The sequence below is a fragment of the Vicia villosa genome, linkage group LG2 (genome assembly GCF_029867415.1).
Source record: "Vicia villosa cultivar HV-30 ecotype Madison, WI linkage group LG2, Vvil1.0, whole genome shotgun sequence".
Lineage (NCBI taxonomy): Eukaryota > Viridiplantae > Streptophyta > Magnoliopsida > Fabales > Fabaceae > Vicia > Vicia villosa.
The window spans coordinates 174,131,425-174,158,015 of record NC_081181.1 but is presented as its reverse complement, the minus strand read 5'-3'; the positions used below and the strand labels follow the sequence as shown (position 1 = coordinate 174,158,015).

The 26,591-nt window shown below is 32.6% G+C and overlaps 1 protein-coding gene and 1 long non-coding RNA gene across 2 annotated transcripts; one reads left to right on the top strand and one right to left on the bottom strand.

The window, feature by feature from the left end:
- Nucleotides 1-549: 549 nt before the first annotated feature.
- On the bottom strand, nucleotides 550-5,173 carry LOC131653014 (S-type anion channel SLAH2-like). The gene is made up of 6 exons (XM_058923042.1): nucleotides 4,945-5,173; nucleotides 4,353-4,497; nucleotides 2,784-3,296; nucleotides 1,785-2,555; nucleotides 1,479-1,510; nucleotides 550-1,370 (listed from the first exon to the last, which is right to left on the bottom strand). The coding sequence occupies exons 2-6, from the start codon at nucleotides 4,485-4,487 to the stop codon at nucleotides 980-982; spliced, it is 1,842 nt and encodes a 613-aa protein (XP_058779025.1). The 5' UTR covers nucleotides 4,488-4,497; nucleotides 4,945-5,173; the 3' UTR covers nucleotides 550-979.
- A 7,233-nt stretch (nucleotides 5,174-12,406) lies between these two features.
- On the top strand, nucleotides 12,407-13,894 carry LOC131653013 (uncharacterized). Its single transcript, XR_009298926.1, has 3 exons — nucleotides 12,407-12,564; nucleotides 12,647-12,720; nucleotides 13,671-13,894. It is a non-coding gene; the product is annotated as an uncharacterized LOC131653013 (long non-coding RNA).
- The last annotated feature ends 12,697 nt before the right edge of the window (nucleotides 13,895-26,591 follow it).

The following is a 26,591-nucleotide window of genomic DNA, read 5'->3' as shown; positions in this document are numbered from 1 at the left end:
TTAACAACTCACTTATTTTTCACATCAGGTGGGAACTATATCTACAAATGTCTAATCATCCTACACAAACCTTCCTATTCATCTTACTACTTTACATGGTCATTGAAACAATGAAAAGCCTTCTCCTACTTTTGTTCCACATAATGCATGAATTTATATATCTAATTATGATTTTTTTGTTTTTTATTTTTTCAGTTTTGGTTAGCTATTTGGAGTTTTGTATGAAGTTTATTTTTTACACTTTTTTGCTGAGAGAATTTCTTCATTTTTTAATATTATTTTTATGTTTTTTTTAAATGACTAAATAAATTTAGTTAATTTTATTATCACTTTCACAAGGTTATTTTTCATCATGACTATGAAGAATTTATGATATCAACCATATATATCTTTAAAAACTCCAATGTTATATTTAAGAAAATATGTGTCAATATTTATGACATACTACCAACATTACATTAACCCTAATGAAACAAAACTCAAATCTCTTAAGATCTTAGGACTTGAGTTTTGTAGATGAATAAAACATAGTTGGGAGAAGAAAAACCATTATAAAATAGTAACTTATATTAAAATATAATTAACACCTCACTTATTTTTCATAGTAGGTGGAAACTACTATTTCTACAAAAATCTAATCATCCTACACAAACCATATTTAACTTACTACATCACATGATCATTGGAACAATCAAAACCACTTTTGTTCCTCACATATGCTTCACTAAAATATAACATTATTACATCACTCATAATTTTTCTTGTCTTTTAAAAAGACTATGATTCCATACCAACAATGTTTTACATAACAATAACGGCCGCATTCGCATCACAATTCTTAATATCATCAAATTAAAAGATGTCAAAAACATTGATGTCTAACGCCCTTTCAAATAAGGTCGCCGCAGACAATAATGGTTTTGATGTCGTAGTTTAGATTGTTGCGGATTCTTTTTGAAAGCCATATCGATCCTTATCCTTAATTAGGCGAATTCTGATCCATGCAGCTAGAGGACGGTTGTCGGGTGGAACCATCCACACTACTATTATCTTCAGTATTAACAAACTTCAAATAAGTTTCAATCTCTTTAGAATCTTGGCTTCCATATCTAAAACCTAACCAATTCTTATGTGGTTTTCTCTTTCTATCACTTATGGCAATAGCAATGTCATTAGGGAAAAGGTCTCTAAAAACAAATGCATGCAATATTGTTGATAGAAGAAGTATCATCACAGTGAATGTTGAGATGAGAGCCAATGCAACACACAATGATTTGGTAACAATGTTTGGTACTTCATTTGAGTATCTTATGGTTGCAATTGCTGCACCAGTCATTGGAAAAGTATAGGCCCACCATGCAAGGGAGAATCTGTCGAAAATAACAACCAAAATTAGTTTTTGAAAGAAAATTCAATACTAAAGAGAAATTAAGAAAGCAATATAAGCTATATTCGAGATTTAATGTAATGTAACTTACTTAAATCCTCTGAAGAAATTGATCCTGACAGCCTGTAAATACATATGAAACTTGTGAGAAAATTTGATAAATAATGAAAAAACTAATGTGGTTGTTAGAATTTCAATTTGATGGATCATTTTAGTCCTTGAAATTGTAGGAATCGGGCAAATAGATCTTTGAAATTTAAATTTGATGATCTCATTAGTCTTACTAGGTCGGTCCAGGGCCGTCTTTGTGGACGGGCTACCGCACTAAACTGGCGATTTGCTTGTCGATAAATTTTTATTCATACTTGAAAGAAAAGTGTGTGAGAATTAAATTTACCAATGAGAAATAAAGGAACAGGGCGATGAAATACGCGATCCTTGATCCATAATCGAAGGAACCTTGCAACTTAGCCCAAGCCATTGAAGCAACACTAGGTGCTGCAACAAACAGAAAGAACACAGGATGAAGTTCTTTAGGTAGTGTTTCATTAGTTGGAAGTCTTTGATAAAGTGTCACAAATAACACAATGTAATGAGCAAGTCCAACTGCGAAGAAGAAAATCGGTCCTTCAACTAGTCCCATCGATGCACCGAGTAACGCTCCAACAAAGTTTCCAACAATTGATAAATGGTTTGAAGGGTTTGCCACTTTCGAGAGCCTCCTTTGTCCGCCAGACATCCACTGTCCGTAAATCTTGAGCTCGAGGAAAAATATTGGTACCATTAGAATGTACCAAAGAGAATGATGCAGGTTTTTTGCGACGGATGGTGGAACGCCGAGAGCTAAAAACAAGAGAGCTATCCATGGCGCGAAGAAGAAGTTAACACGGATTGGATGGTAGTATTCTCGACGAACTGCTTCGAAGTAGAAGACTAGTTTGAGAATATAGACTGTGAAAACGGAGGCAATAAGTAACGTGGATATGCACCATAAGATTAGGTTTATTATGGGAGTTACGCGAAGAAATTCAGTTGCAGGCGATGTGGCCAGTGTTTTCCAGAGAATTGCTTGGCTGCTAACTCCGAGGCATATACCAAACGATGAAACGGGGAACCGGAGAAGAAACGGCCATCGTTTGTCATGAGGAAGCATTATCTCTTCTGATGACTGTTGGAAAAGGAAAAACAAAATATGTTACAATCTTTCAAAACACAAATTTGGATCTTCTCCGGTTCTTTCTGTCTCGCCAACGCAATCTCATATGTTAGACTAATCTCACTGCTAAAAGATCAAGTCTTATAACGGTTAGACTAATCCAACGATTGAGATTTAATTAGCGAGACACTGGAGAGGATCGAATAAACAAAGATTTTAAAGGTAATCAAAATCATTTACCTTAAGAGTTTCTAATTCGGGACCTTCCAAGGCATCGAAATACCTATCAACAGGTAAAGCCCTGTCAATGCTTCTTGTAGAGTTGTTGCCATCATGTGCACTTGCACCCGGTTCTTTACCGCGCAGAATCGTTAACTGTCTCTCGAGTCCACCAGACCATGTTTTAAACGAGTCGAACCTCTTATCTCGAAACATTTTGATTCCAGGTTGATTATGATGACTACTATTCCCCTTTTGAGTTTGAGAACCTTCTTGGCGAACCATACCTTTTGGCATCGGTTGAGAGTAACATTTCGGGTTTTTCGGAGGGAGAGAACTCGCGGTTCTTGATGGCTTTTTATCTTTGATGATAACAGTTTCTCCACTAAAGAAAACTTTCTTGTCGCTACTCTCATTTTGAAGTTGAACTTCTTCTGCAGAAAGTGGCATGCTTATAGAAACAGATGGTTTTCTTTGATGATTGTTGACTAATGGTTCATCTTGGAAGCTTGTTGGTGAGGATGGTTCAGAGTCCTATTGAAAAAACACGAGAAAAGTTCGATTTTAGAATTTGTTTGAATCGAAATATTTGAATTTATCTACTGGTATAAGCACTTGCAACGCTGTTTAAGAGAGCTTATGAAAATAACTAACGACATGTTCAGAATCTGTTTTCGGTTTTATTTTCACAAGCTTTCGAGAATAGCTTATAGAAACAGCTTATAAATTATTTAAAAACAATTTGAATTTATATTATTTTGGTTATAGAAATAAATTATATATAAACATTTATACGATTAATACTTAATTAAGTTGTTTATCCAATCAGAACTTTAGTTATATCACAAGGTTCTTTTCAGATAAATAGCTTATTTAAGCACATATGGCTTAAGTAATTATCATATAAGTGTTTATGTAAAAGCTATTTCTATAAGCTGTTATCCTAAATTATTCTTGTGAGCTTATAAAATTAAGTTAAAAATAGCTTATGGACCTGTCTTGGCAAAAACAGCTTGTAGAAATAAGCTATAAGTTGTTTGTAAAAAAGTGAATTAAATGGTAAATCTGAGTGGAAAAATCAATTATAATCTCAAAAGCTACACTTTCTAACTTTAAGCATGAGTTTGATTATGCTGTGAAGAAAATTAATTTTAACTGAGTTGATTATGTAAAATTGATTTTGGCTAAAAGACATTAGTGATAAACTAGTTTATGTTTGGATAAATTTACGTAAAAATGCTGAAAAGTAAATTTCAATTTAAAATCATTTATACTCGATTCTAAAAAATATAATCAATTCTACTCAAATACAATTAAAATGTCAAAATCAATTTCTACATATCTATCTGGTGTTTCATACGGAAAACCAAACATACACTAATCAATTTTGTGTAGAATCAATTTTACACCTTTATAATCACTTTAAGCTCTTCTAAAAGTGGGACCAAACATAACACTTAAGCATAAGCTATTGTAAACAGTTTTTGAATCATAATCAGAGAGAGAGAAAGGAATATTTAAAAAATAAATAATCACTTAAAAAACTGTGTCACAATCAACAGAAGTACTTGAAAAAAAAGCGATTCTTACTTTGCGAGCTGGGCTTGGAAACTGAGAGTGAAATGTATCAAAACCATCAAGTTCATGTGATGATATAAACTTAATCAGTGAAGGAGTTTCAAAAGTATCTTGTTCTGTAATTTCAACGCTTACGTGATTATCCATGCCGCTAAACCTGAAAAAATTATAATTAATAACTTGATTAAAATAAAAATCCCCTAATTAACAAATAATTTTACTAATAACAGAATCATTACTAAAAAATAACACCAAATTCAGTTAAACTATATATAGAACAAATTTATTTATAGATTCTCTTTCTCAGTTCTGCAATTCATCATCTCCAGAAATATTGGTAAAACTTATTTATTATATTTTTTTCTGAAAATCATAAATGCAATATATGATTTTCTTATAGAGATATAAAATTCAAATCAATCATAAATCTTTGAATTCATGAAAAATATTACTTTTATTTAGAAATACAATTGGTTATGAACGCAACTGCGGAGACTAATTCCTCGTAACATATTGAGTTTGGATTCAGAAACTTTGAAACATGATTATAGGCACATTCTAATGTGAATAAAATAACAAAAATATGAAAAGAAAGAAAATAAACCTTGAAGATTTTTTGGTTGGTGTTCCAGGAGAAACCTGATTGTGGAACTCAGGTTTCTCTGGATGAGGAAGAAAACTGAAGGGGTTCTTTATGAGTAAATAATAAAAAAGAGAGATATGAAAAAGAAAAAAAAAAGAATTTAGGAAAGAAAATGAAAGAATAAAGATGTTTGTTAGAGAAAAGAGAGAAAAAAAAAAAGAGAATGAGGAGAATGTGTTATGAATATGAAGTGATAAAATTAGTGAAATGAGTATTTATAGATGTGAGCTGCAATTTGGTAGGCTGGACAGGTGTACTTTGCAGCCGTTACGTTTGAAAGCAATCAATTTTTAGACACTCAAGTTGGCTGCTTCTTTTCTTTTTCTTTTTTTCCTCTCTTTTTCTTCACTTGCTAAAATAAATTGTATTATCTTCCAAAAAATATTGTGTTAATAAGTCAAAAAGAATTTTTTTTTTATAAATTTGTCAAATTAGGAAATAATTACAGGTAAAATTCTTTATTTTTTATTTTATTGTTATGTTTATTTAGTTCAATCACTTTTTTATTATATTATTCAACATATGCTTGATTCTGCATTTGAAATACTCAAAATTAATTTTTAAAATGTAAAATTGATTTGAATATATTGGATTGTTTTCAATTAATTGATTTGAATATAATTTTTAAATATAAATTATACTCAACTTGCTTTTAATTAAATTTGCATGTACAAAATTAATTCAAAATCCAATTTTTTACCACATAATCAAATAAATATTTATAGAAATAATTTAAATTTATGTTATTAATTTGAATGTTGAGAATTTGTTCGCACTTGTGTTTGTTTACAATTTTTCTATCATTTTAAATAAATGGACATTATTTTAAATAAAAAAGATATTAAGAAAATATCTTTAAAAAATACAAAACTTGTAAATACTATTGATAAAATGTTTTGAAAGTTAATTTTTAAAATAAGAATAATTTACAAAGCATCAAAGAACCTAAGTTATCTAACTCTAACTATCTTTTGCCGCAAAGAAAAAGTCATTAAAAAAGTGAAAATAAACATTATAGGAGGATAATAAGAACAAAATAAAACTTAGGTCACTCCCTTTTGGACATTCAAATACTTTTGTCAAAGGTATTGTATATAATATAATATAATAATAATGAATTTATCTATAATATTATTTTTTTTAGGAATGTTCTTCCATAGTTCTGAAAAGCAAACCTACTTTTTGAGAACGTGTTCATTTTAATTATAATTAAAAATTCGATGAAATATGAGGAAAAAAACAAAAGAAGACAGGTCATTTCTATTGAGTCCTATAAGGCATAGCATCATAAGATATGGTGGTGACAGCTAGGACTTGTTATCTTTTTATTCGACCAAACAAAAAAAAAAGTTGTTAATTTCAAAATGATGACTTAACTAATTTATTCAATGACTTAAGTATTTTTCTGACTGCAAGTTTGTGTTTGATAAATATAAAAAATATAGTAAAAAATATTCAATATAAATAGATACTAAAAGTGAGGGACATAACCAATAAACTTTCAAAAACAATTAACACTATCAGAAAATGGATGATTAAAACAATTAACACTTTCAGACAATGGATGATCAAACTATTACGTATAATCTTCTCTAATTACAGAGGAAACAAATTATCCCACGAAAAATAAGATCGAAGATTTAAATTTATTGTAGCTAATTTCTTAGTGACTTCCTTATATAAAAATATGGGAAATTATAAAACATTGAAAGATAAATATTATAAGTTAAACAAAGATAGTTTAACCAAAAATATTTCAACAATATGATCACAAAAAATCCAACAATAAAATTATAAAAATTTCTAGCATTTACTCTCTAACTAGAATTACTACGACTTTTTTTTTTTGGTCTTCTCTTAATTAATAAAAATGATAGAGACATATGTTTATAATTATTAATTATCAACATATTTAAATTAGGTCCAAAACACGACTCATTATCAAACAGATCTGCAAATAAATGGACTCGGGGCGAGATTTAAGGATTTTCTAGACAACAACTTGCACTTTCCACCATCACAGATTCCGGAGATCATATGTTATCGTCAAGCAGACTCTAAATTTCTTGGCAACTTCTAGAACTCCATCGCCATACCTCAATCGTCGAACTGTACTGCACTGCCATCCCCGTCTTTTAACCAGTTCGTTGGATCATCTTCGTCTCTGCGACTTTGGTGCCATTGTCAACTTTCCTCCTGCTTTACACATATCTAATTTTTAACAATCTCGAAACATATTTTCTTTCTCTCCATCCCTTTAGATTTTGAGGCATACTTCTACGAATCTCCATCCTGACTCAAATAAATCGACGGTGATGTCAATTTAACCATCAACCACCCTGTTGCGCTCTTTAATGTTGAAATTAATATTCAACAGGCTTGATCAAGTTCAAGTCACGCTTAAACCAAGGGGTGACAAAACACGTTCGGCTCGTAAGGCATGCCCGTTTTGCCCGCACTTTTCTGCGAGACAAGTCAAGATTTTAGACTTGCAACCCCTAATATGTCTGTCACGGTCCATTTTTTTGCAAGCTTTTGCGGGCACAAACATTTATATAAAATTTTACATTTTTAGGCCTAAAAGATACAAACGCCGCAGACATTTTCCGTCCCGCCCTCATTTTTTTCATGACGGATCATGATTTTAGACCCGCGCCCTCAACTATGTACGCCCCTATTTTTTCACATTCCACTTTCCATAACTTCTAACCCTTCTCACGTTTGAATAATCAATAAAGACATCTTTCGCAATCTTACCATAACTCACTTGATTTGCATAAATAACAAATCTTTGAAAAGCTTTAAATTAGAATAATTTACTATTTTTCTACTCCAAATCTCGATAAATGTCTGAAAACTTATCCAATAAATAAACAATTAGGTAAAATGATTTAACACCAGCATTATTTTTAAAACTTCTCATACAATTCAGCTCCTAGCAGTCAAATATATGTTTTATATTTTATTTTCTGAAAAAACTCATTAAAGTGCCCATCAAGACACGCTCTAGTAAACAACCACTCTTATATGTAGAGCCTTTGGTGTGTATTGCTAACCTAATTCATTAGGTTATTGAAATGTTAATTAGCTAAGTTTAAAAATAAGAAACAGCTATCAAAATCAAAGGATTATCATGGTTTCATTTTCAGTATTTAGTCCCTATCACGACAACGAAGATTAAGCTGCCATTTTTGTTTAATTGGAACACAATGGTTTTTCATATTTCACTACATTTATTTCCCTCTTAGTCAATGGTGACTATAATAGAAAACGCATGTTTAGCCAACAGTTGTCACCAACTGCATTTTTCAAACCAAATTGAAAATGAAAACTTCCAAAAATTCATAATATATTTTGGGAAATTATAAATTAATGGAAACGTAACATACTTTTCTTTTCTCATAGCCGTCAAATAAAATAATTAATAATTAACTTTTTATTTTATTTATAGTCAACTATAGATTGTGATAATAACTTGAGATAAATCACAATAAAGAAGATGATTGAGACAAATGAATAAATAAAATACAACAAATTAAAAAAAAAATTAATACACTAACTATTTATCTATATATTCAATTAAATTATTTTATATATTAATTTTTAAAATAATTTTATAAATGTTTGATTATAAAAAAAATTATAGAATTATTTAGAAGTATAGTTCCCTTATTTTACCTCATTCGTCGAATTAATTAGTTTATTTAAAATTTGAATAATTTGATCTTTTTATATTTAAAATTGATGATGTGTCGATTTTTAAATGACACTTAGCATATTATATGTGACAAATTATCATATAAAAATTTTAGTAGAGTTTTAATATTAAAAATATAAATTATGTGTTATTAAAAATGAACATGTTTTAATTTTCATTTAAAAATATGAGTGAACCAAAAAACATTTGACAACCGATCTTAAAAGATAAAAATATAAATTACACGTAATTGTCTGCAAATTTTAATTTAACTGACAAATGCTAATATTGTTGAATTTTGCGTCATCAATATGATTATCAATTTCACAACCCTGCGTGTGTATGAGTTTTAATAGTTATTACCATTTGAAAAAAAGTTTTACATTACTAAAATAGAAGGAGGGATTATTTAAATAATAGGAAAAAATCTAAATTATTTAAATTTAAGAAAGAGAGGATTCAATATGCGATAGAATAGGTAGAATAAAATTATAATTAGTTTTATTTTAGTTTTATTAAATAGAGAATAGATATACAAATGTATTTGTTTGGTAGCATAGACATAAATACTATAGAATTTGTTTTCTTTTTGATGGAACATATAAACACTATATACACTATATGGTACATTGTACATATATGAGATGTAGCACTAGGATTAAAGATATTTTAGTATTTTTCTCAAACAAGTTAGTTGGATGATTTTCCTTTCATGAAGCAGGTGCACGGATGGATTTTCTTCAAATATTTCACTGGTTTGTAATGAAATTGAGAAAAAGATTATTCTCTTTCTGCTCTTACTTATTTTTACTTTTAATTCTTTTCATCCTTACAAACGAAATATATTTAAAGAAAAACTTCATTTTTTATCATAATTGCTTTTAGAGACTGAATTATTATATCATTAATACTTCCTTCATTTTTTATTTTTATTATTATAAGTTGTTTTACGATTTCAATGAATAATTAATAATATTTTTTCTATTACATCTTTAAATATTTATTATTCTCTCTTCTTTCAATTATGTAAATTTATCTTTCATGTTATTAAAGAAAGACAATTTTGTAAAAATCTTCATAATTTTTCATTTTATAACAATTATTTTTTTTAATATGTCTTATAATAAAAAAATGGAGATAGTATGATTTAATTCATTTTAATATATATAGACACTAAATTACATCCCAAAACAAATTTGATGAAATGCATATAAAGTCGGTAAATACAAATTCTATTTAGGGTTTGAAAGAATCATATGAACTAAATGTATTGCACAAATTGTAGATACAAATTGAGTTACTTAACCATAGAATTGGATTTTGGACCGAGTTATGCGAAGCAGTCTGTTTTACCCGCCAGCTGGCATGAATTTTAAATTACTTTTTTTAATCTATTTAAATTTTGGTTCTATGAATTTGATGATTTAGGTGTGAATTATGAGCGTTTAATAACACGTCTAATTCTTTTTTAATATTAACTACATTTTATATGTTATAGTTTTGTTCATCGTGAATTTTATTGGTTCTTACAATTTATGAATTTTAATTTAAAACAATTAACAATATTTTTTTAAAAAGAAACAAATTTTAATATTACTATTTTAAATTATTAATTTTACAACAATAATTTATTTATATAATTTTTTAAGAATCGTCGGTTACTAATGGACTAAGGGGTCAGACTTGGGCTAACATATCAAAAACTGTTAACGAGGTTGTTCTCAAAAATTTCGAGCTAACCTCAAGTCTATGTGAACTTTGCTAAGAGATTTCTATTTTGGGTGAATGTGGGGAGACCTTTCTTAGATTTGACGGAGAGAATTATACATTGTAGAGTAGGATCCCTTCCTTTTAAGCATCTAAGGCTTTCGGTGGGTGTGAACCCAATGAAGGAAGGGACTTAGGACCCCCTTATCAACCTTGTCGCTAAGAGATTAGTTTCATGGAGGAATAATTTTTTTCAATTTAGGTGGCAGGGTGATTTTGTTGAACTTAGTGTTGAACTCGATACACATGTTCTTTATATCTTTTATGAAGAAGTTGGCGTCAGTTTGAAATAAGTTGGTTGGTCTGCATATGCGATGTATTTTCTTTGTGGGGGGGGGGGGGGGGGGGGCTCGAAAGTAGGAGTTAAGGTCGTGTGAGTGAAGTGGGAGAATGTGTGTAAAGCCAAAAGGGCGGGTGGGTTATGGGTGAAGGTGGAGGTTTGTTAAGCTTACTTTATTAAGTAAGTGGAGGTGGAGGTTTTTTTTGGATTTTCCTTTGCTCGGAAGAGACATTACCAAGGCAAAGTATGGGCCTCAGGGTTTGGTTCCCCTTTGGGAGGTTGGAAAATTCTCCTTATGAGGGTGTCTCATTGGTGCAACGGTGTTTCTCTCATAGGGACTCCATCAGATCATAAGCTTAACTGATTTTCTTCCTCTTATGTGAGGGTGGTAGGGAATGGTCAAAAGACTATGTGTTGGCATGATGTTTAGGTGGGGATTACCCTTCTGTGTGTTTCTTTTGAGAGGATTGTTCTTATATTAGAGCATGTCTTAAGTTGTGGGTTCCTTTGGTGCTTGGGAATGAGATGCTTGGGTTTGGAGTTTTAGGTGGATGCAGATCCTCCTTGTTTGGGAAGAGGAGCTCCTTGAGGTTTGACTTGCCCTTATTCACAGGGTTTTTAGTCGTGGTGGAGAAGATGCTTGGGTTTGGAATCCATAATTGATTAGGGATTTTTCGGTTGGTTCCGTTTAATATAACTTTTTGGCTTTGTATGTGGTCGGGGAAGGCAGGTTTAAGAGGGTGGTGTTATGGTTTTCTAGAATTTGGAAAAGGCGTGTGCCTTTGTTCACCTCGGGTTTTTGTAAACTTCGCTAGTCTCTTTTTAAAGGTTACTTGCGAGACCGACCAGAGAATCTCAGAACAGTGCTTTCGTTTGCAAGAGTTTCTGTGAGAAGTTCTTTTGTTTTAGTTACGAAAACGAGGGTGTTCGACACGGCGTCTAACACACTAAGAAAGATATTTTTTTGTAAAAACGTATTTGGTGAAAATCAAACCACAAATAAACAAAGAAAAACGACAAGTGTAAAAGATAAATGACATAACATTTAAAATTTGCAGAAAAGTAGATGGTTCAAACATACATAGCCCTTGCTTGACACATTTCGCTCGTTCGCTTGGGTACTTTGAGTGTTACAGCGTGCAAGCGTTTGTAAAATTGTGAACCTCTAAAACTATGTACAAAGTTCTTTATTTATACTGCATAAAAATAACTACTTTGGGAAGGTTGTCGACCTCCTTAGGAACCCCACGTTCTCCACCTTAACTTCCATCCCATGCACTACTAAAAAATTTGCCGATCTAGTGACTGAAAAATTTTGGTCACTGTAGTGACCGAATTAACCACCAAAATTTTATATTCATGATCAAATTTTAAGAGGTCACTAAATCGATCACTAAAATAAATCAGCTAGGGGTGTTCAGAACCAAACCAGCCCAATAAAAAACCGCAAACCGAACCAAACCAGATCGAAAACCGCAAAAACCGCATTTATTTCGGATGAGTTTGGGCCATTTTGTGACAGAACCGCGCGGTTCGGTTCGGTTTGCGGTTTATATGTTGAAACCGGCCCAAACCAAACCAAACCGCAATACTTATAAATTAACCCCTATATTTAAAAATATATTTAACTTTAAGGGCCCATGTTATTTAACTTTAAGGCCCAAAAAATAGGATTTAGACCACACCCGGCCTGCTGTGAGTTTAGAAATTTCATTACACGGTGGTTACTGTTTAGGGTTGAGATGAGATTCCAAAAATTGTTCTAAACTTCATCAACGGAGCTGCTAGCGAATCGTTGCCGACTTGCCGTAATCTGTTCTAAACGTTTGTTTCTTAGGTGAGCTCTAATTCTACTGGTTGCGAATCGTTGCAGAAATTAAATTATATCTTCTGATTCTACTCATCTCTTTCTGTAACAGATATGGCCATTGATAATGATAAAGAAGTCAATGTTTCTGATGCTTCCTTTTCCATTTCCATGGCCGAAAATCAGGTAACTTTGAGTATTATTATTGTTTTGAATCCCTTTTAATGACATTAGTTAGGTCAGTCTCTTCAATATTTGATTTTGTGTTAGTCATTGATAGATGTTTGATGTTAAAATTCAGCATACTTTATGTAAAATGGAAGCCCTCTAAATTACAGATTCATAAGCCATGTTTGTTTGTTTCATTTAGTTTACAGAGTCGTAACTTATTGTTTATTGTGATGTTGTTTGATAAAGCTGATAGTTGAATCATTGTTTATTCTTAATATTTGTATAATATAAGATATATAACTACATTGGTTGTAAAAAATATTCTCCCATTTGTAATGCATAGAAATTTTGTGATTGTTTGTTAATTCTTATATTGCTATTAATACTTTGAGCATGTTTATTCTCGCTGTGGTTGGTTATTACTTAATAGAATAAAGATAGTTGGATAGTTGGATTATTAGTTGGATACTTAGATTATTTTTTCTTATTAGTTTAATTGTCTGTATTATGGAATTTGCATATACTTAGATTATTCAGTTTATCTTTCTCCTTATTTGTTTTGTATCAGTAACTAAGAAACATGAGAATGAAATAATTATTTATTGTTAAAACTCGCAGCAGTTTCTTGGATAAACAGGAGAATGTAATAATTACATGCCTTACATGTAATTAACAATGACTGCTAATTTATGTATTGATTAATAAGCCAACAAAAATTATGTATTGATTCAGCAAGTAAATTTTTGTTTTGGGACACAGTAAATTTATATAAAATGAACCAATATCTATTTGGTATGTTTTGTGACATAGTATATTTATGTATTGATTTAGTAATTAAATTTATGTAAAATTGGCTTAGTTATTCTGTTTGTTGCTAAATTCTGTAATTTAGTAATGAAAGAGCAATGAAGTAGTCAAGATGTTTATGTTATTCTGTTTGTTGCTAATATAATTTTCTCTTTCAGAAATCATTTTTGAAGAACGATTCGAAGGTCTTTCAAATGGCGTTAAATGCTTCAACAAACCAGAACCAGATGGTTGAACTAAATTTTCAATGGTTGAAACTTGATGCCTACAGTTGTGGAAATGTAATTTATTTATTACTTTGCTTACTTTAATGAATACTGTTGAAACCAAAATTTATGTGGTTTTGAAGATTTTAGCACTACATTGTGTTATGGCTTTGTAAGATTTTTGCACTACTAGTTTCTAATTGGAACTTGAATGCTTACTGTTGCCTAATTGTCTACTTTTGTGCTGTGGATTTGTAAGATTTTAGCACTACCAGGGCTATCTAATTTATTGTCTTTGTAAGATTATAAACTATATATAATAAAAGTATTTATAAGCTGTGAACAGGTACAACAATTATCAGATTATATATAATAAAAAAATTGTAAAAAACCGAACCAACCGAACCAATCCAAACCGCATTGGTTTGGTTTGGTTTGGTTTGGTTTTTTTTTTAAAGCCAACCGAACCAAACCGAACCACATGTTTTTTTCTCTTGCGGTTCGGATGATTTTTTACGTTAAAACCGCCCAAACCGCACCGCGAACACCCCTAAAATCAGCCACCGATTTAGAGACCAATATTTTGTGACCGAAATTTTGGTCACTATAGTGACCGAATTAGCCACCAAAATTTAATATTCATGAGCCAATTTTAAGTGGTCACTAAATCGGTCACGAAAAATATTTTTTATATAAAATTTAATTTTTATATATAAGTGAGAGACCGAAATTTCGGTCACTAATATTTTTTGTTTTCTTTTTTTATTTTTAATCCTCTTTATTATTTTACTATTTCCTTTTCATTTTTTTAAAGATTTTAATTCTCTTTCAAATTTTAAATTTTTACTAAAATTTTCATATTTTACTAATAACAGAATCATTACTAAAAAATAACACCAAATTCAGTTAAACTATATATAGAACAAATTTATTTATAGATTCTCTTTCTCAGTTCTGCAATTCATCATCTCCAGAAATATTGGTAAAACTTATTTATTATATTTTTTTCTGAAAATCATAAATGCAATATATGATTTTCTTATAGAGATATAAAATTCAAATCAATCATAAATCTTTGAATTCATGAAAAATATTACTTTTATTTAGAAATACAATTGGTTATGAACGCAACTGCGGAGACTAATTCCTCATAACATATTGAGTTTGGATTCAGAAATTTTGAAACATGATTATAGCCACATTCTAATGTGAATAAAATAACAAAAATATGAAAAGAAAGAAAATAAACCTTGAAGATTTTTTTTTTTGGTATTCCAGGAGAAACCTGATTGTGGAACTCAGGTTTCTCTGGATGAGGAAGAAAACTGAAGGTGTTCTTTATGAGTAAATAATAAAAAAGAGAGATATGAAAAAGAAAAAAAAAAAGAATTTAGGAAAGAAAATGAAAGAATAAAGATGTTTGTTAGAGAAAAGAGAAAAAAAAAAAGAGAATGAGAAGAATGTGTTATGAATATGAAGTGATAAAATTAGTGAAATGAGTATTTATAGATGTGAGCTGCAATTTGGTAGGCTGGACAGGTGTACTTTGCAGCCGTTACGTTTGAAAGCAATCAATTTTTAGACACTCAAGTTGGCTGCTTCTTTTCTTTTTTTTTTTTCCTCTCTTTTTCTTCACTTGCTAAAATAAATTGTATTATCTTCCAAAAAATATTGTGTTAATAAGTCAAAAAGAATTTTTTTTTTATAAATTTGTCAAATTAGAAAATAATTACTGGTAAAATTCTTTATTTTTTATTTTATTGTTATGTTTATTTAGTTCAATCACTTTTTTATTATATTATTCAACATATGCTTGATTCTGCATTTGAAATACTCAAAATTAATTTTTAAAATGTAAAATTGATTTGAATATATTGGATTGTTTTCAATTAATTGATTTGAATATAATTTTTAAATATAAATTATACTCAACTTGCTTTTAATTAAATTTGCATGTACAAAATTAATTCAAAATCCAATTTTTTACCACATAATCAAATAAATATTTATAGAAATAATTTAAATTTATGTTATTAATTTGAATGTTGAGAATTTGTTCGCACTTGTGTTTGTTTACAATTTTTCTATCATTTTAAATAAATGGACATTATTTTAAATAAAAAAAAGATATTAAGAAAATATCTTTAAAAAATACAAAACTTGTAAATACTATTGATAAAATGTTTTGAAAGTTAATTTTTAAAATAAGAATAATTTACAAAGCATCAAAGAACCTAAGTTATCTAACTCTAACTATCTTTTGCCGCAAAGAAAAAGTCATTAAAAAAGTGAAAACAAACATTATAGGAGGATAATAAGAACAAAATAAAACTTAGGTCACTCCCTTTTGGACATTCAAATACTTTTGTCAAAGGTATTGTATATAATATAATATAATATAATATAATAATAATGAATTTATCTATAATATTATTTTTTTTAGGAATGTTCTTCCATAGTTCTGAAAAGCAAACCTACTTTTTGAGAACGTGTTCATTTTAATTATAATTAAAAATTCAATGAAATATGAGGAAAAAAACAAAAGAAGACAGGTCATTTCAATTGAGTCCTATAAGGCATAGCATCATAAGATATGGTGGTGACAGCTAGGACTTGTTATCTTTTTATTCGACCAAACAAAAAAAAAGTTGTTAATTTCAAAATGATGACTTAACTAATTTATTCAATGACTTAAGTATTTTTCTGACTGCAAGTTTGTGTTTGATAAATATAAAAAATATAAAAAATATTCAATATAAGTAGGTACTAAAAGTGAGGGACATAAACCTATAAACTTTCAAAAACAATTAACACTATCAGAAAATGGATGATTAAAACAATTAACACTTTCAGACAATGGATGATTAAACTGTTACGCATAATCTTCTCTAATTACAGAGGAAACAAATTATCCCACAAAAAATAAGATCGAAGAATTAAATTTATTGTAGCTAATTTCTTAGTGACTTTCTTATATAAAAATATGGGAAATTATAAAATATTGAAAGATAAATATTATAAGTTAAACAAAGATAGTTTAACCAAAAATATTCCAACAATACGATCATAAAAATTCCAACAATTAAATTATAAAAATTTCTAGCATTTACTCTCTAATTAGGATTATTACTACTTTCTTTTGTCGTCTTCTCTTAATTAATAAAAATGATAGAGACACGTGTTTATAATTGTTGATTATCAACATATTTGAATCAGGTCCAAAACACGACTCATTATCAAACAGATCTGCAAATAAATGGACTCGGGGCAAGATCAAAGGATTTTCTAGACAACAACTTGCACTTTCCATCATCACTGATTCCGGAGATCATATGTTATCGTCAAGCAGACTCTAAATTTCTCTAGATCTTGGCAACTTCTAGAACTCCATCGCCATACCTCAATCGTCAAACTCTACTGCACTGCCATCCCCGTCTTTTCACCAGTTCGTTGGATCATCGTCGTCTCTGCGACTTTGGTGCCATTGTCAACTTTCCTCCTGCTTTACACATATCTAATTTCTAACAATCTCGAAACATATTTTCTTTCTCTTCATCCCTTTAGATTTTGAGGCATACTTCTACGAATCTCCATCCTGACTCAAATAAATCGACGGTGATGTCAATTTAACCATCAACCACCCTGTTGCGCTCTTTAATGTTGAAATTAATATTCAACAGGCTTGATCAAGTTCAAGTCACGCTTAAACCTAGGGGTGACAAAACGCATTCGGCTCGTAAGGCATGCCCGTTTTGCCCGCACTTTTCTGCGAGACGAGTCAAGATTTTAGGCTTGCAACCCCTAATATGTCTGTCACGGTCCATTTTTTTGCAAGTTTTTGCGGGACAAACATTTATATAAAATTTTACATTTTTAGGCCTAAAAGATACAAACGCCGCAGACATTCTCCGTCCCGCCCTCATTTTTTTTCATGACGGATCATGATTTTAGACCCGCACCCTCAACTATATACGCCTCTATTTTTTCACATTCCACTTTCCATAACTTCTAACCCTTCTCACGTTTGAATAATCAATAAAGACATCTTTCGCAATCTTACCATAACTCACTTGATTTGCATAAATAACAAATTTTTGAAAAGCTCTAAATTAGAATAGTTTACTATTTTTCTACTCCAAATCTCGATAAATGTCTGAAAATTTATCCAATAAATAAACAATTAGGTAAAATGATTTAACACCAGCATTATTTTTAAAACTTCTCATACAATTCAGCTCCTAGCAGTCAAATATATCTTTTATATTTTATTTTCTGAAAAAACTCATTAAAGTGCCCATCAAGACACGCTCTAGTAAACAACCACTCTTATATGTAGAGCCTTTGGTGTGTATTGCTAACCTAATTCATTAGGTTATTGAAATGTTAATTAGCTAAGTTTAAAAATAAGAAACAGCTATCAAAATCAAAGGATTATCATGGTTTCATTTTCAGTATTTAGTCCCTATCACGACAACGAAGATTAAGCTGCCATTTTTGTTTAATTGGAACACAATGGTTTTTCATATTTCACTACATTTATTTCCCTCTTAGTCAATGATGACTATAATAGAAAACGCATGTTTAGCCAACAGTTGTCACCAACTGCATTTTTCAAACTAAATTGAAAATGAAAACTTCCAAAAATTCATAATATAAGCTGGAAAATTATAATTTAACGGAAACGTAACATACTTTTCTTTCCTCATAGCCGTCGAATAAAATAATTAATAATTAACTTTTTATTTTATTTATAGTCAACTAGTAAAGATTATGATAATAAGTTGAGATAAATCACAACAAAGAAAATGATTGAGACAAATGAATAAATAAAATACAACAAATTAAAAAAAAACTAATACACTAACTATTTATCTATATATTCAATTAAATTATTTTATATAATAATTTTTAAAATAATTTTATAAATGTTTGATTATAAAAAAAATTATAGATTTAATTAGAAGTATAGTTCCCTTATTTTACCTCATTTGTCGAATTAATTATTTTATTTAAAATTTGAATAATTTGATCTTTTTATATATTTTTATATTTAAAATTGATGATGTGTCGATTTTTAAATGACATATAGCATATTATATGTGACAAATTATCATATAAAAATTTTAATAGAGTTTTAATATTAAAAATATAAATTATGTGTTATTAAAAATGAACATGTTTTTAATTTTCATTTAAAAATATGAGAGTGAACCAAAAAACATTTGATAAACGATCTTAAAAGATAAAAATATAAATTACACGTAATTGTCTGCAAATTTTAATTTAACTGACAAATGCTAATATTGTTGAATTTTACGTCATCAATATGATTCTCAACTTCACAACCCTGCGTGTGTATGAGTTTTAATAGTTATTACCATTTGAAAAAAAGTTTTACATTACTAAAATAGAAGGAGGGATTATTTAAATAACAGGAAAAAATCTAAATTATTTAAATTTAAGAAAGAGAGGAATCAATATGTGATAGAATAGGTAGAATAAAATTATAATAAGTTTTATTTTAGTTTTATTAAATAGAGAATAGATATACAAATGTATTTGTTTGGTAGCATAGACATAAATACTATAGAATTTGTTTTCTTTTTGATGGAACATATAAACACTATATACACTATATGGTATATTGTACATATATGAGATGTAGCACTAGGATTAAAGATATTTTAGTATTTTTCTCAAACAAGTTAGTTGTATGATTTTCCTTTCATGAAGCAGGTGCACGAATGGATTTTCTTCAAATATTTCACTGGTTTGTAATGAAAATGAGAAAAAGATTATTCTCTTTCTGCTCTTACTTATTTTTACTTTTAATTCTTTTCATCCTTACAAACGAAATATATTTAAAGAAAAACTTCATCTTTTATCATAATTGCTTTTAGAGACTGAATTATTATATCATTAATACTTCCTTCATTTTTTATTATAAGTCGTTTTGGAAAAAAATTATACTTTAATATAACTTATTTTACAATTTTAATGAATAATTAATAATATTTTTTTTACTACATTTTTAAATATTTATTATTCTCTCTCATTTCAATTATGTAAATTTATCTTTCATGTTATTAAAGAAAGACAATTTTGTAAAAATCTTCATAATTTTTAATTTTATAACAATTATTATTTTTTTTAATATGTGAAAAATCTAAAACGACTTATAATAAAAAAGTGGAGACAGTATGATTTAATTCATTTTAGTATATGTAGACACTAAATTACATCCCAAAACAAACTTGATGAAATGCATATAAAGTCGGTAAAATACAAATTCTATTTAGGGTTTGAAAGAATCATATGAACTAAATGTATTGCACAAATTGTAGATACAAATTGAGTTACTTAACCATAGAATTGGATTTTGGACCGGGTTATGCGAAGCAGTCTGTTTTACCCGCCAGCTGGCATGAGTTTTAAATTACTTTTTTTAATCTATTTACATTTGAGAAATTCTTTGGCCACCTCCCTATCTTCTAGTCCACCTCTGGTGAAAACCCCATTATACCCCTGACTTCGGAAATGAACTTCCGAAATGCATGAAAAAGGTGTTTTCGGAAGTTCATCTCCGAAAGCGCCTTTTTTTTTGAAAAAAATGTCTTATTTCGGAAGTTCATTTCTGAAACAACAATTTCGGAAATGAACTTCCGAAATAAAACGCGTTCTGCAGATTAAGCAGAACTCTCCCCCTCCCCCAAATCATTTACCCTAATCATCATCAAACACTTCCATAGGCGAAATTTCTGCAGAAGCAAGTGTGAAGTAGCCAAACTCTTCTTCCAAACTCAACCAAACTCATCATTAAACACTAATTGGTAAGTTTATCATTGTTTTTTCAAGTTTTAGATCTATTTGATTAAACTATATTAGGGTGTTTAGAATCTGAAAAAATGACATTAAGATAGCTTAGTATTGATATTAGGATGTTTAGTAGGCAAAAAAATGGATTTGGTTTAGGTTTTTGGGTCTGCCATTGGAGGTTGCAGAGAAGCTCTGCGTGGGGGTGTTTCGGAAGTTCATTTCCGAAAACACCTCCATCCCAGTTTTCGGAAATGAACTTCCGAACTGTACCAGAAGTTCATTTTTTTTTGTTTTTTCATTTGTCTCGCATATTAATCGATTTCGATTGTTTACAGGATCATGTCAGACCAGCCAGCACGCATCAGACAGGGGAGAGAGTCCCAGACTGCGTCGGCTAGACGCGAGCGGGCGGCGGCGCATCTGGCGTCGACCTAGGGACGGGGGCAGGGACGGGGACGCCGTGTCCGCGTTCCACAGGACTTGGTGGAGAGTTCATCTGCTTCAGGCTCTAGGAGTAGGCTGGCTCGAGTATCTTCTTCCCGCCAGCGAGAGGAGGAGGATGAGGATGAGGAGGAGGAGGAGGTCATACCAGATGTTGACCCTCCAGTCGGGAGGAGGAGGAGCAGGAGGAGCAGGAGGTGGATAGCTTTCCGGGAGGGCCTTTTGACACTTCCCTGCTGATTCACTACCAGGATCACGTCGCTCGGCGGATCTGGGAGGGAGAGGTATTTTTTTTTAACTTAGCCGTTTATTTGTCACCATTTTTTATAATTTTACCGTTTATTTCTCGCTTATTTGTTTTTTTTTGTAACAGGAGAGAGAGCCATTGAAAATGGTGAACCACTCCAGGAAGATTTTCGGTCTGTTTAAACCAGCAGCTCAGTGGTTTAACGACCATGTGCGAGGTTCAGGGCTTTGCGGGCTCTGCATGACCGGGTACACCACCATCAGCACCGGCATGCAGGGGGCATTTGTGGAGCGCTGGCACAAGGAGACGTCTTCTTTCCACTTGCCGGTGGGGGAGTTGACGATCACCTTGCATGACGTCCAGTGTCTTCTCCACCTGCCTATTAGGGGGCCGCTGTTGGACCACTCCAGGATCCAGAGGGTCGAGGCCATTGAGTGGATGATGCACTATTTGGGCCTGCCGCACGAGGTTGCTCACCTGGAGTGCGTCTCGACTTCTGGGCCTCATGTCCGGTTCAACACACTGAGCCTCTATTTTGAGTTCCACCTGGACGCGGCGGTCGAGGCCGAGCAGGAGGGTAACGACCTATTCAGGGAGTACCACCGCGGCTGCGCTCTTCGGTGCTGGTACATGCATGTGGTAGGCGCTGCATGCTTTGTGGACAAGAGCGCCAGGTACGTCGACGTGGCCTACCTCCGCTATTTCATGGACCTGGATACCGTTCACCAGTGGAACTGGGGGGCAGCTACTCTGGCATATCTCTACCAGAAGCTGAATGAGGCCTCCAACTGGAGGACGAGGCAGCTGGTCGGATCCTGCACTCTGCTTACGGTACGTTTGATTTTAACACATTCTCGTATTTATTTATTTATTTATGTTTCGTATTTATTTTTAATACATTATCGTATTTGTGTTTCAGAGCTGGATCATCTCCTACTTCTCCCGCATCCACGGCTTCCACATCGATCCTGCGTACGTTGACGCCATGCCCAGGGCCGCCAGATACGCCCTCCAGAGGGGGAACGATGCGGTGGGACCATACCGCCTGTACCTGGACCGCACGATGCACGACGACGTCACCTGGAGGCCGTTCGCCGACTATGCTCAGGTTGTCCCCTTCGACGGGGTTGCTCTATATTCAGGCTGGTTGGCATGCGGGACCGGCATCATGGTCCGGTATCTCCCGGAGCGGTGCATGCGGCAGTTTGGGTTCGTGCAGATCATACCCAGGTCACCCTTCGAGGCTGCTCCTGACACAGTGACCAGAGTGCAGCTCACTGCCATATGGGAGGAGTGGCAGCATCATGTGGTACCGGAGGAGTACCGTCGCATGCGGGTCACCCAGGACTGGCACAGTGTGGAGGGGTACGTCACATGGTTCTACCGGGTGTCCCATCCTCTCTTGAGACCCGACGTTCCCGGCGCTCCTAGGCCAGCACACGAGGAGATCCTGGAGAACCGACAGGCGGAGGATGACCACGCCATTGATCTCCTTCCGATCTGCCAGCGGATAGAGATGCTTGGGCAGGACGCGTTGCATCGAGGTGTCATTCATCAGGGCGGACCAGAGGCAGTCGCCGTGATGGAGATCATTGTCACTGATGCGGGCCGTGCGGCGGGGTACAGGCGGCAGAGGAGGGCCCAGGGTGAGCGGGTTAGGCACACCCAGTAGTGGTGGGGTTTATTCATTTTTTGATTTTGGATTGTATATTTAGCACACTATTTTTATTTATTTCGGTTTGTATATAATATTTTCATATTAGTATTTTTTTTTGTTTATTTATCATATTAGTGTTTTCAGTCTATCTATTGTTTATTTTATTTGCCGGTAACGTTTAATTAAAATGCGGTTGCGTTTAAGAAAAAACATAAAAAAAAAACACAGTTTCTGCATAATTCGGAAATGAACTTCCGAATTCACCCCCCATGAGGTGTTTTCGGATGTTCATCTCCGAACGCACCCCCCATGAGGTGTTTTCGGAGATGAACTTCCGAATCAAGGAAATTTTTTTTAAAAAAAAAGCGCTTCGGAAGTTCATTTCCGAAGCAGGGGTAGTTTGGGAATTTCGCTGGGGGTGACCCCCCATAGGGAGGTGGGTAAAGAAATTTTCTTAAATTTTGGTTCTATGAATTTGATCATTTAGGTGTGAATTATGAGGGTTTAATAACACGTCTAATTCTTTTTTAATATTAACTACATTTGTATATGTTATAGTTTTGTTCATCTAGGTGTGAATTATGAGGGTTTAATAACACGTCTAATTCTTTTTTAATATTAACTACATTTGTATATGTTATAGTTTTGTTCATCGTGAATTTTATTGGATCTTACCATTTATGAATTTTAATTTAAAACAATTAACAATATTTTTTTGAAAAAAAGAAACAAATTTTAATATTACTATTTTAAATTATTAATTTTACAAAAATAATTTATTTATATAAAATTTTTAAGAATCGTCGGTTACTAATGGACTAGGGGGTCAGACTTGGCCTAACATATCAAAAACTGTTAACAAGGTTGTTCTCAAAAATTTCGAGCTAGCCTCAAGTCTATGTGAACTTTGCTAAGAGATTTTTATTTTGGGTGAAGTGGGGAGACCTTTCTTAGATTTGACGGAGAGAATTATACATTGTAGGGTAGGATCACTTCCTTTTAAGCATCTAAGGCTTTCGGTGGGTGTGAACCCAAAGAAGGAAGGGACTTAGGACCCCCCTTATCAACCTTGTCGCTAAGAGATTAGCTTCTTGGAGGAATAATTTTTTTTTCAATTTAGGTGGCAGGGTGATTCTGTTGAACTTAGTGTTGAACTCGATACACATGTTCTTTATATCTTTTATGAAGAAGTTGGCGTCAGTTTGAAATAAGTTGGTTGGTCTGTATATGCGATGTATTTTGTTTGTGGAGGGGGGGGGGGGGCTCGAAAGTAGGAGTTAAGGTCGTGTGAGTGAAGTGGGAGAATGTGTGTAAAGTCAAAAGGGCAGGTGGGTTATGGGTGAAGGTGGAGCTTAAGTGTGAGTGAACTGGGAGAATGTGTGTAAAGCCAAAAGGGCGGGTGGGTTATGGGTGGAGGTGGAGGTTTGTTAAGCTTACTTTATTAAGTAAGTGGAGGTGGAGGTTTTTTTGGATTTTCCTTTGCTCGGAAGAGACATTACCAAGGCAAAGTATGGGCCTCAGGGTTTGGTTCCCCTTTGGGAGGTTGGGAAAGTCTCCTTATGAGGGTGTCTCATTGGTGCAACAGTGTTTCTCTCATAGGGACTCCATCAGATCATAAGCTTAACTGATTTTCTTCCTCTTATGTGAGGGTGGTAGGGAATGGTTAAAAGACTATGTGTTGGCATGATGTTTAGGTGGGGATTACCCTTGTGTGTGTTTCTTTTGAGAGGATTGTTCTTATATTAGAGCATGTCTTAAGTTGTGGGTTCCTTTGGTGCTTGGGAATGGGATGCTTGGGTTTGGAGTTTTAGGTGGACGCAGATCCTCCTTGTTTGGGAAGAGGATCTCCTTGAGGTTTGACTTGCCCTTATTCACATGGTTTTTAGTCGTGGTAGAGAAGATGCTTGGGTTTGGAATCCATAATTGATTAGGGATTTTTCGGTTGGTTCTGTTTATTATAACTTTTTGGCTTTGATTGTGGTCGTGGAAGGCAGGTCTAAGAGGGTGGTGTTATGGTTTTCTAGGATTTGGAAAAGGTGTGTGCCTTTGTTCACCTCGGGTTTTTGTAAACTTCGCTAGTCTCTTTTTAAAGGTTACTTGCGAGACCGACCAGAGAATCTCAAAACAGTGCTTTCGTTTGCAAGAGTTTCTGTGAGAAGTTCTTTTGTTTTAGTTACGAAAACGAAGGTGTTCGACACGGCGTCTAACACACTGAGAAAGATGTTTTTTTGTAAAAACGTATATGGTGAAAATCAAACCACAAATAAAAAAAGGAAAACGACAAGTGTAAAAGATAAATGACATAACATTTAAAATTTGCAGAAAAGTAGATGGTTCAAATATACATAGCCCTTGCTTGACACATTTCGCTCGTTCGCTTGGGTACTCTGAGTGTTACAGCGTGCAGGCGTTTGTAAAATTGTGAACCTCTAAAACTATGTACAAAGTTCTTTATTTATACTGCATAAAAATAACTACTTTGGGGAGGTTGTCGACCTCCTTAGGAACCCCACGTTCTCCACCTTAACTTGCATCCCATGTTTCCACGTTCTATATTCAGGAGCCTTTTCCCTCCAAAACTTCAACCTGCGTGAAATATACTTCTATTTAAATCCTTTGGGCCTTTTGCCCTCTTCTTGGGCTTTTAAGTACTTCTGATCCTGATAAGCTGTTTTTCCTTTTGGTTCTTAGTCGACCAAATGTGGTTCGACTTGAGAATATTTCTCTCACAATGCTCTTCATTCTCTTTGGCTAGATTTTAGCTCAGGTCAAAAATCCCAGCCAACATCCTTCTAAAATGTTGGTACTCTCTTGGCAGCTCATCCAAAATAGGTTTTCGACTAAAAAAACTATTTAAAGGCACCAAATTGTGTTGTGGTCTAATATCAAGGAGTGAGCAGTGTGCATTGGGCACGAGGAGTCGGTGAACCATCTTTTTATTTGTTTGAGGTTTCTTTTATCATCTAGTATGAAATTTTTAAGTGGGTTGGGCATCCAAAGCCTCTACCACATTCGAATCTAGGATTTTTTTAGTTACTATAGGGTTTTAGACATGGAAAACAGACTTCTTTAGGCCCGATCTTGATTTGGCATTATGTGGTATGGATTATTTGGAAAATCCAGAATAAAGTTATTTTTTTGTAGGGAAAGCTTGGCGACTAATCACTAGATATCTTTAATTATTAGTTTAACTTGGAAGTGGGTTCATGCTCATGCTTCAGGGTTTCACCATTTCTCTGGTTGACTAGAAGCGATACCCGCTTAAGTGGCTAGGTAATTAGAGGTGTGTTGGGTGGCCATATGTTCTCCTTTTTGTTTTGTGCACGTAATCATGCCTACCTTCTTGCAACTTGCTCTCTTCGAAGGTCCATTTTGGCTAGAGGATTCAGGATAGGTCTCATAAGTTATTTTGTCAGTTTTTGTTCCTCTTGAGTGATGGTTTGATAGTTTTTGTTTTTTCTTTTGTTTTTCTTTTTATTATTCGTCCTAAACTATAGTCAGGGATTAATTGGTGTTTGTTGAGCAATTATGGTTCTTTGCTACTTTTGTATTTTTGTAACTCTTTTTTTATTCATTTGGATATATGGTTCTCCTTTTGCTATTAAAAAAATTATGGACATGCCAACTCTGAACTTTTAATATGCAAATTTATACGGAGCAAGTTAAATGTGGCAGACTAGCCTAATATCCAACTCTAGTTGTAAGGGAGAAA

What these genes read in the sequence shown, in the direction of transcription:
- LOC131653014 (XM_058923042.1), bottom strand. Translation starts at nt 4,487, where the DNA reads ATGGATAATCACGTAAGCGTTGAAATTACAGAACAAGATACTTTTGAA. An exon ending in TTCCAAGCCCAGCTCGCAAA is followed by an intron (nt 3,297 to 4,352) that starts GTAAGAATCGCT and finishes TTTTTTCAATAG; the next exon opens with GACTCTGAACCATCCTCACC. An exon ending in CCGAATTAGAAACTCTTAAG is followed by an intron (nt 2,556 to 2,783) that starts GTAAATGATTTT and finishes CTTTTCCAACAG; the next exon opens with TCATCAGAAGAGATAATGCT.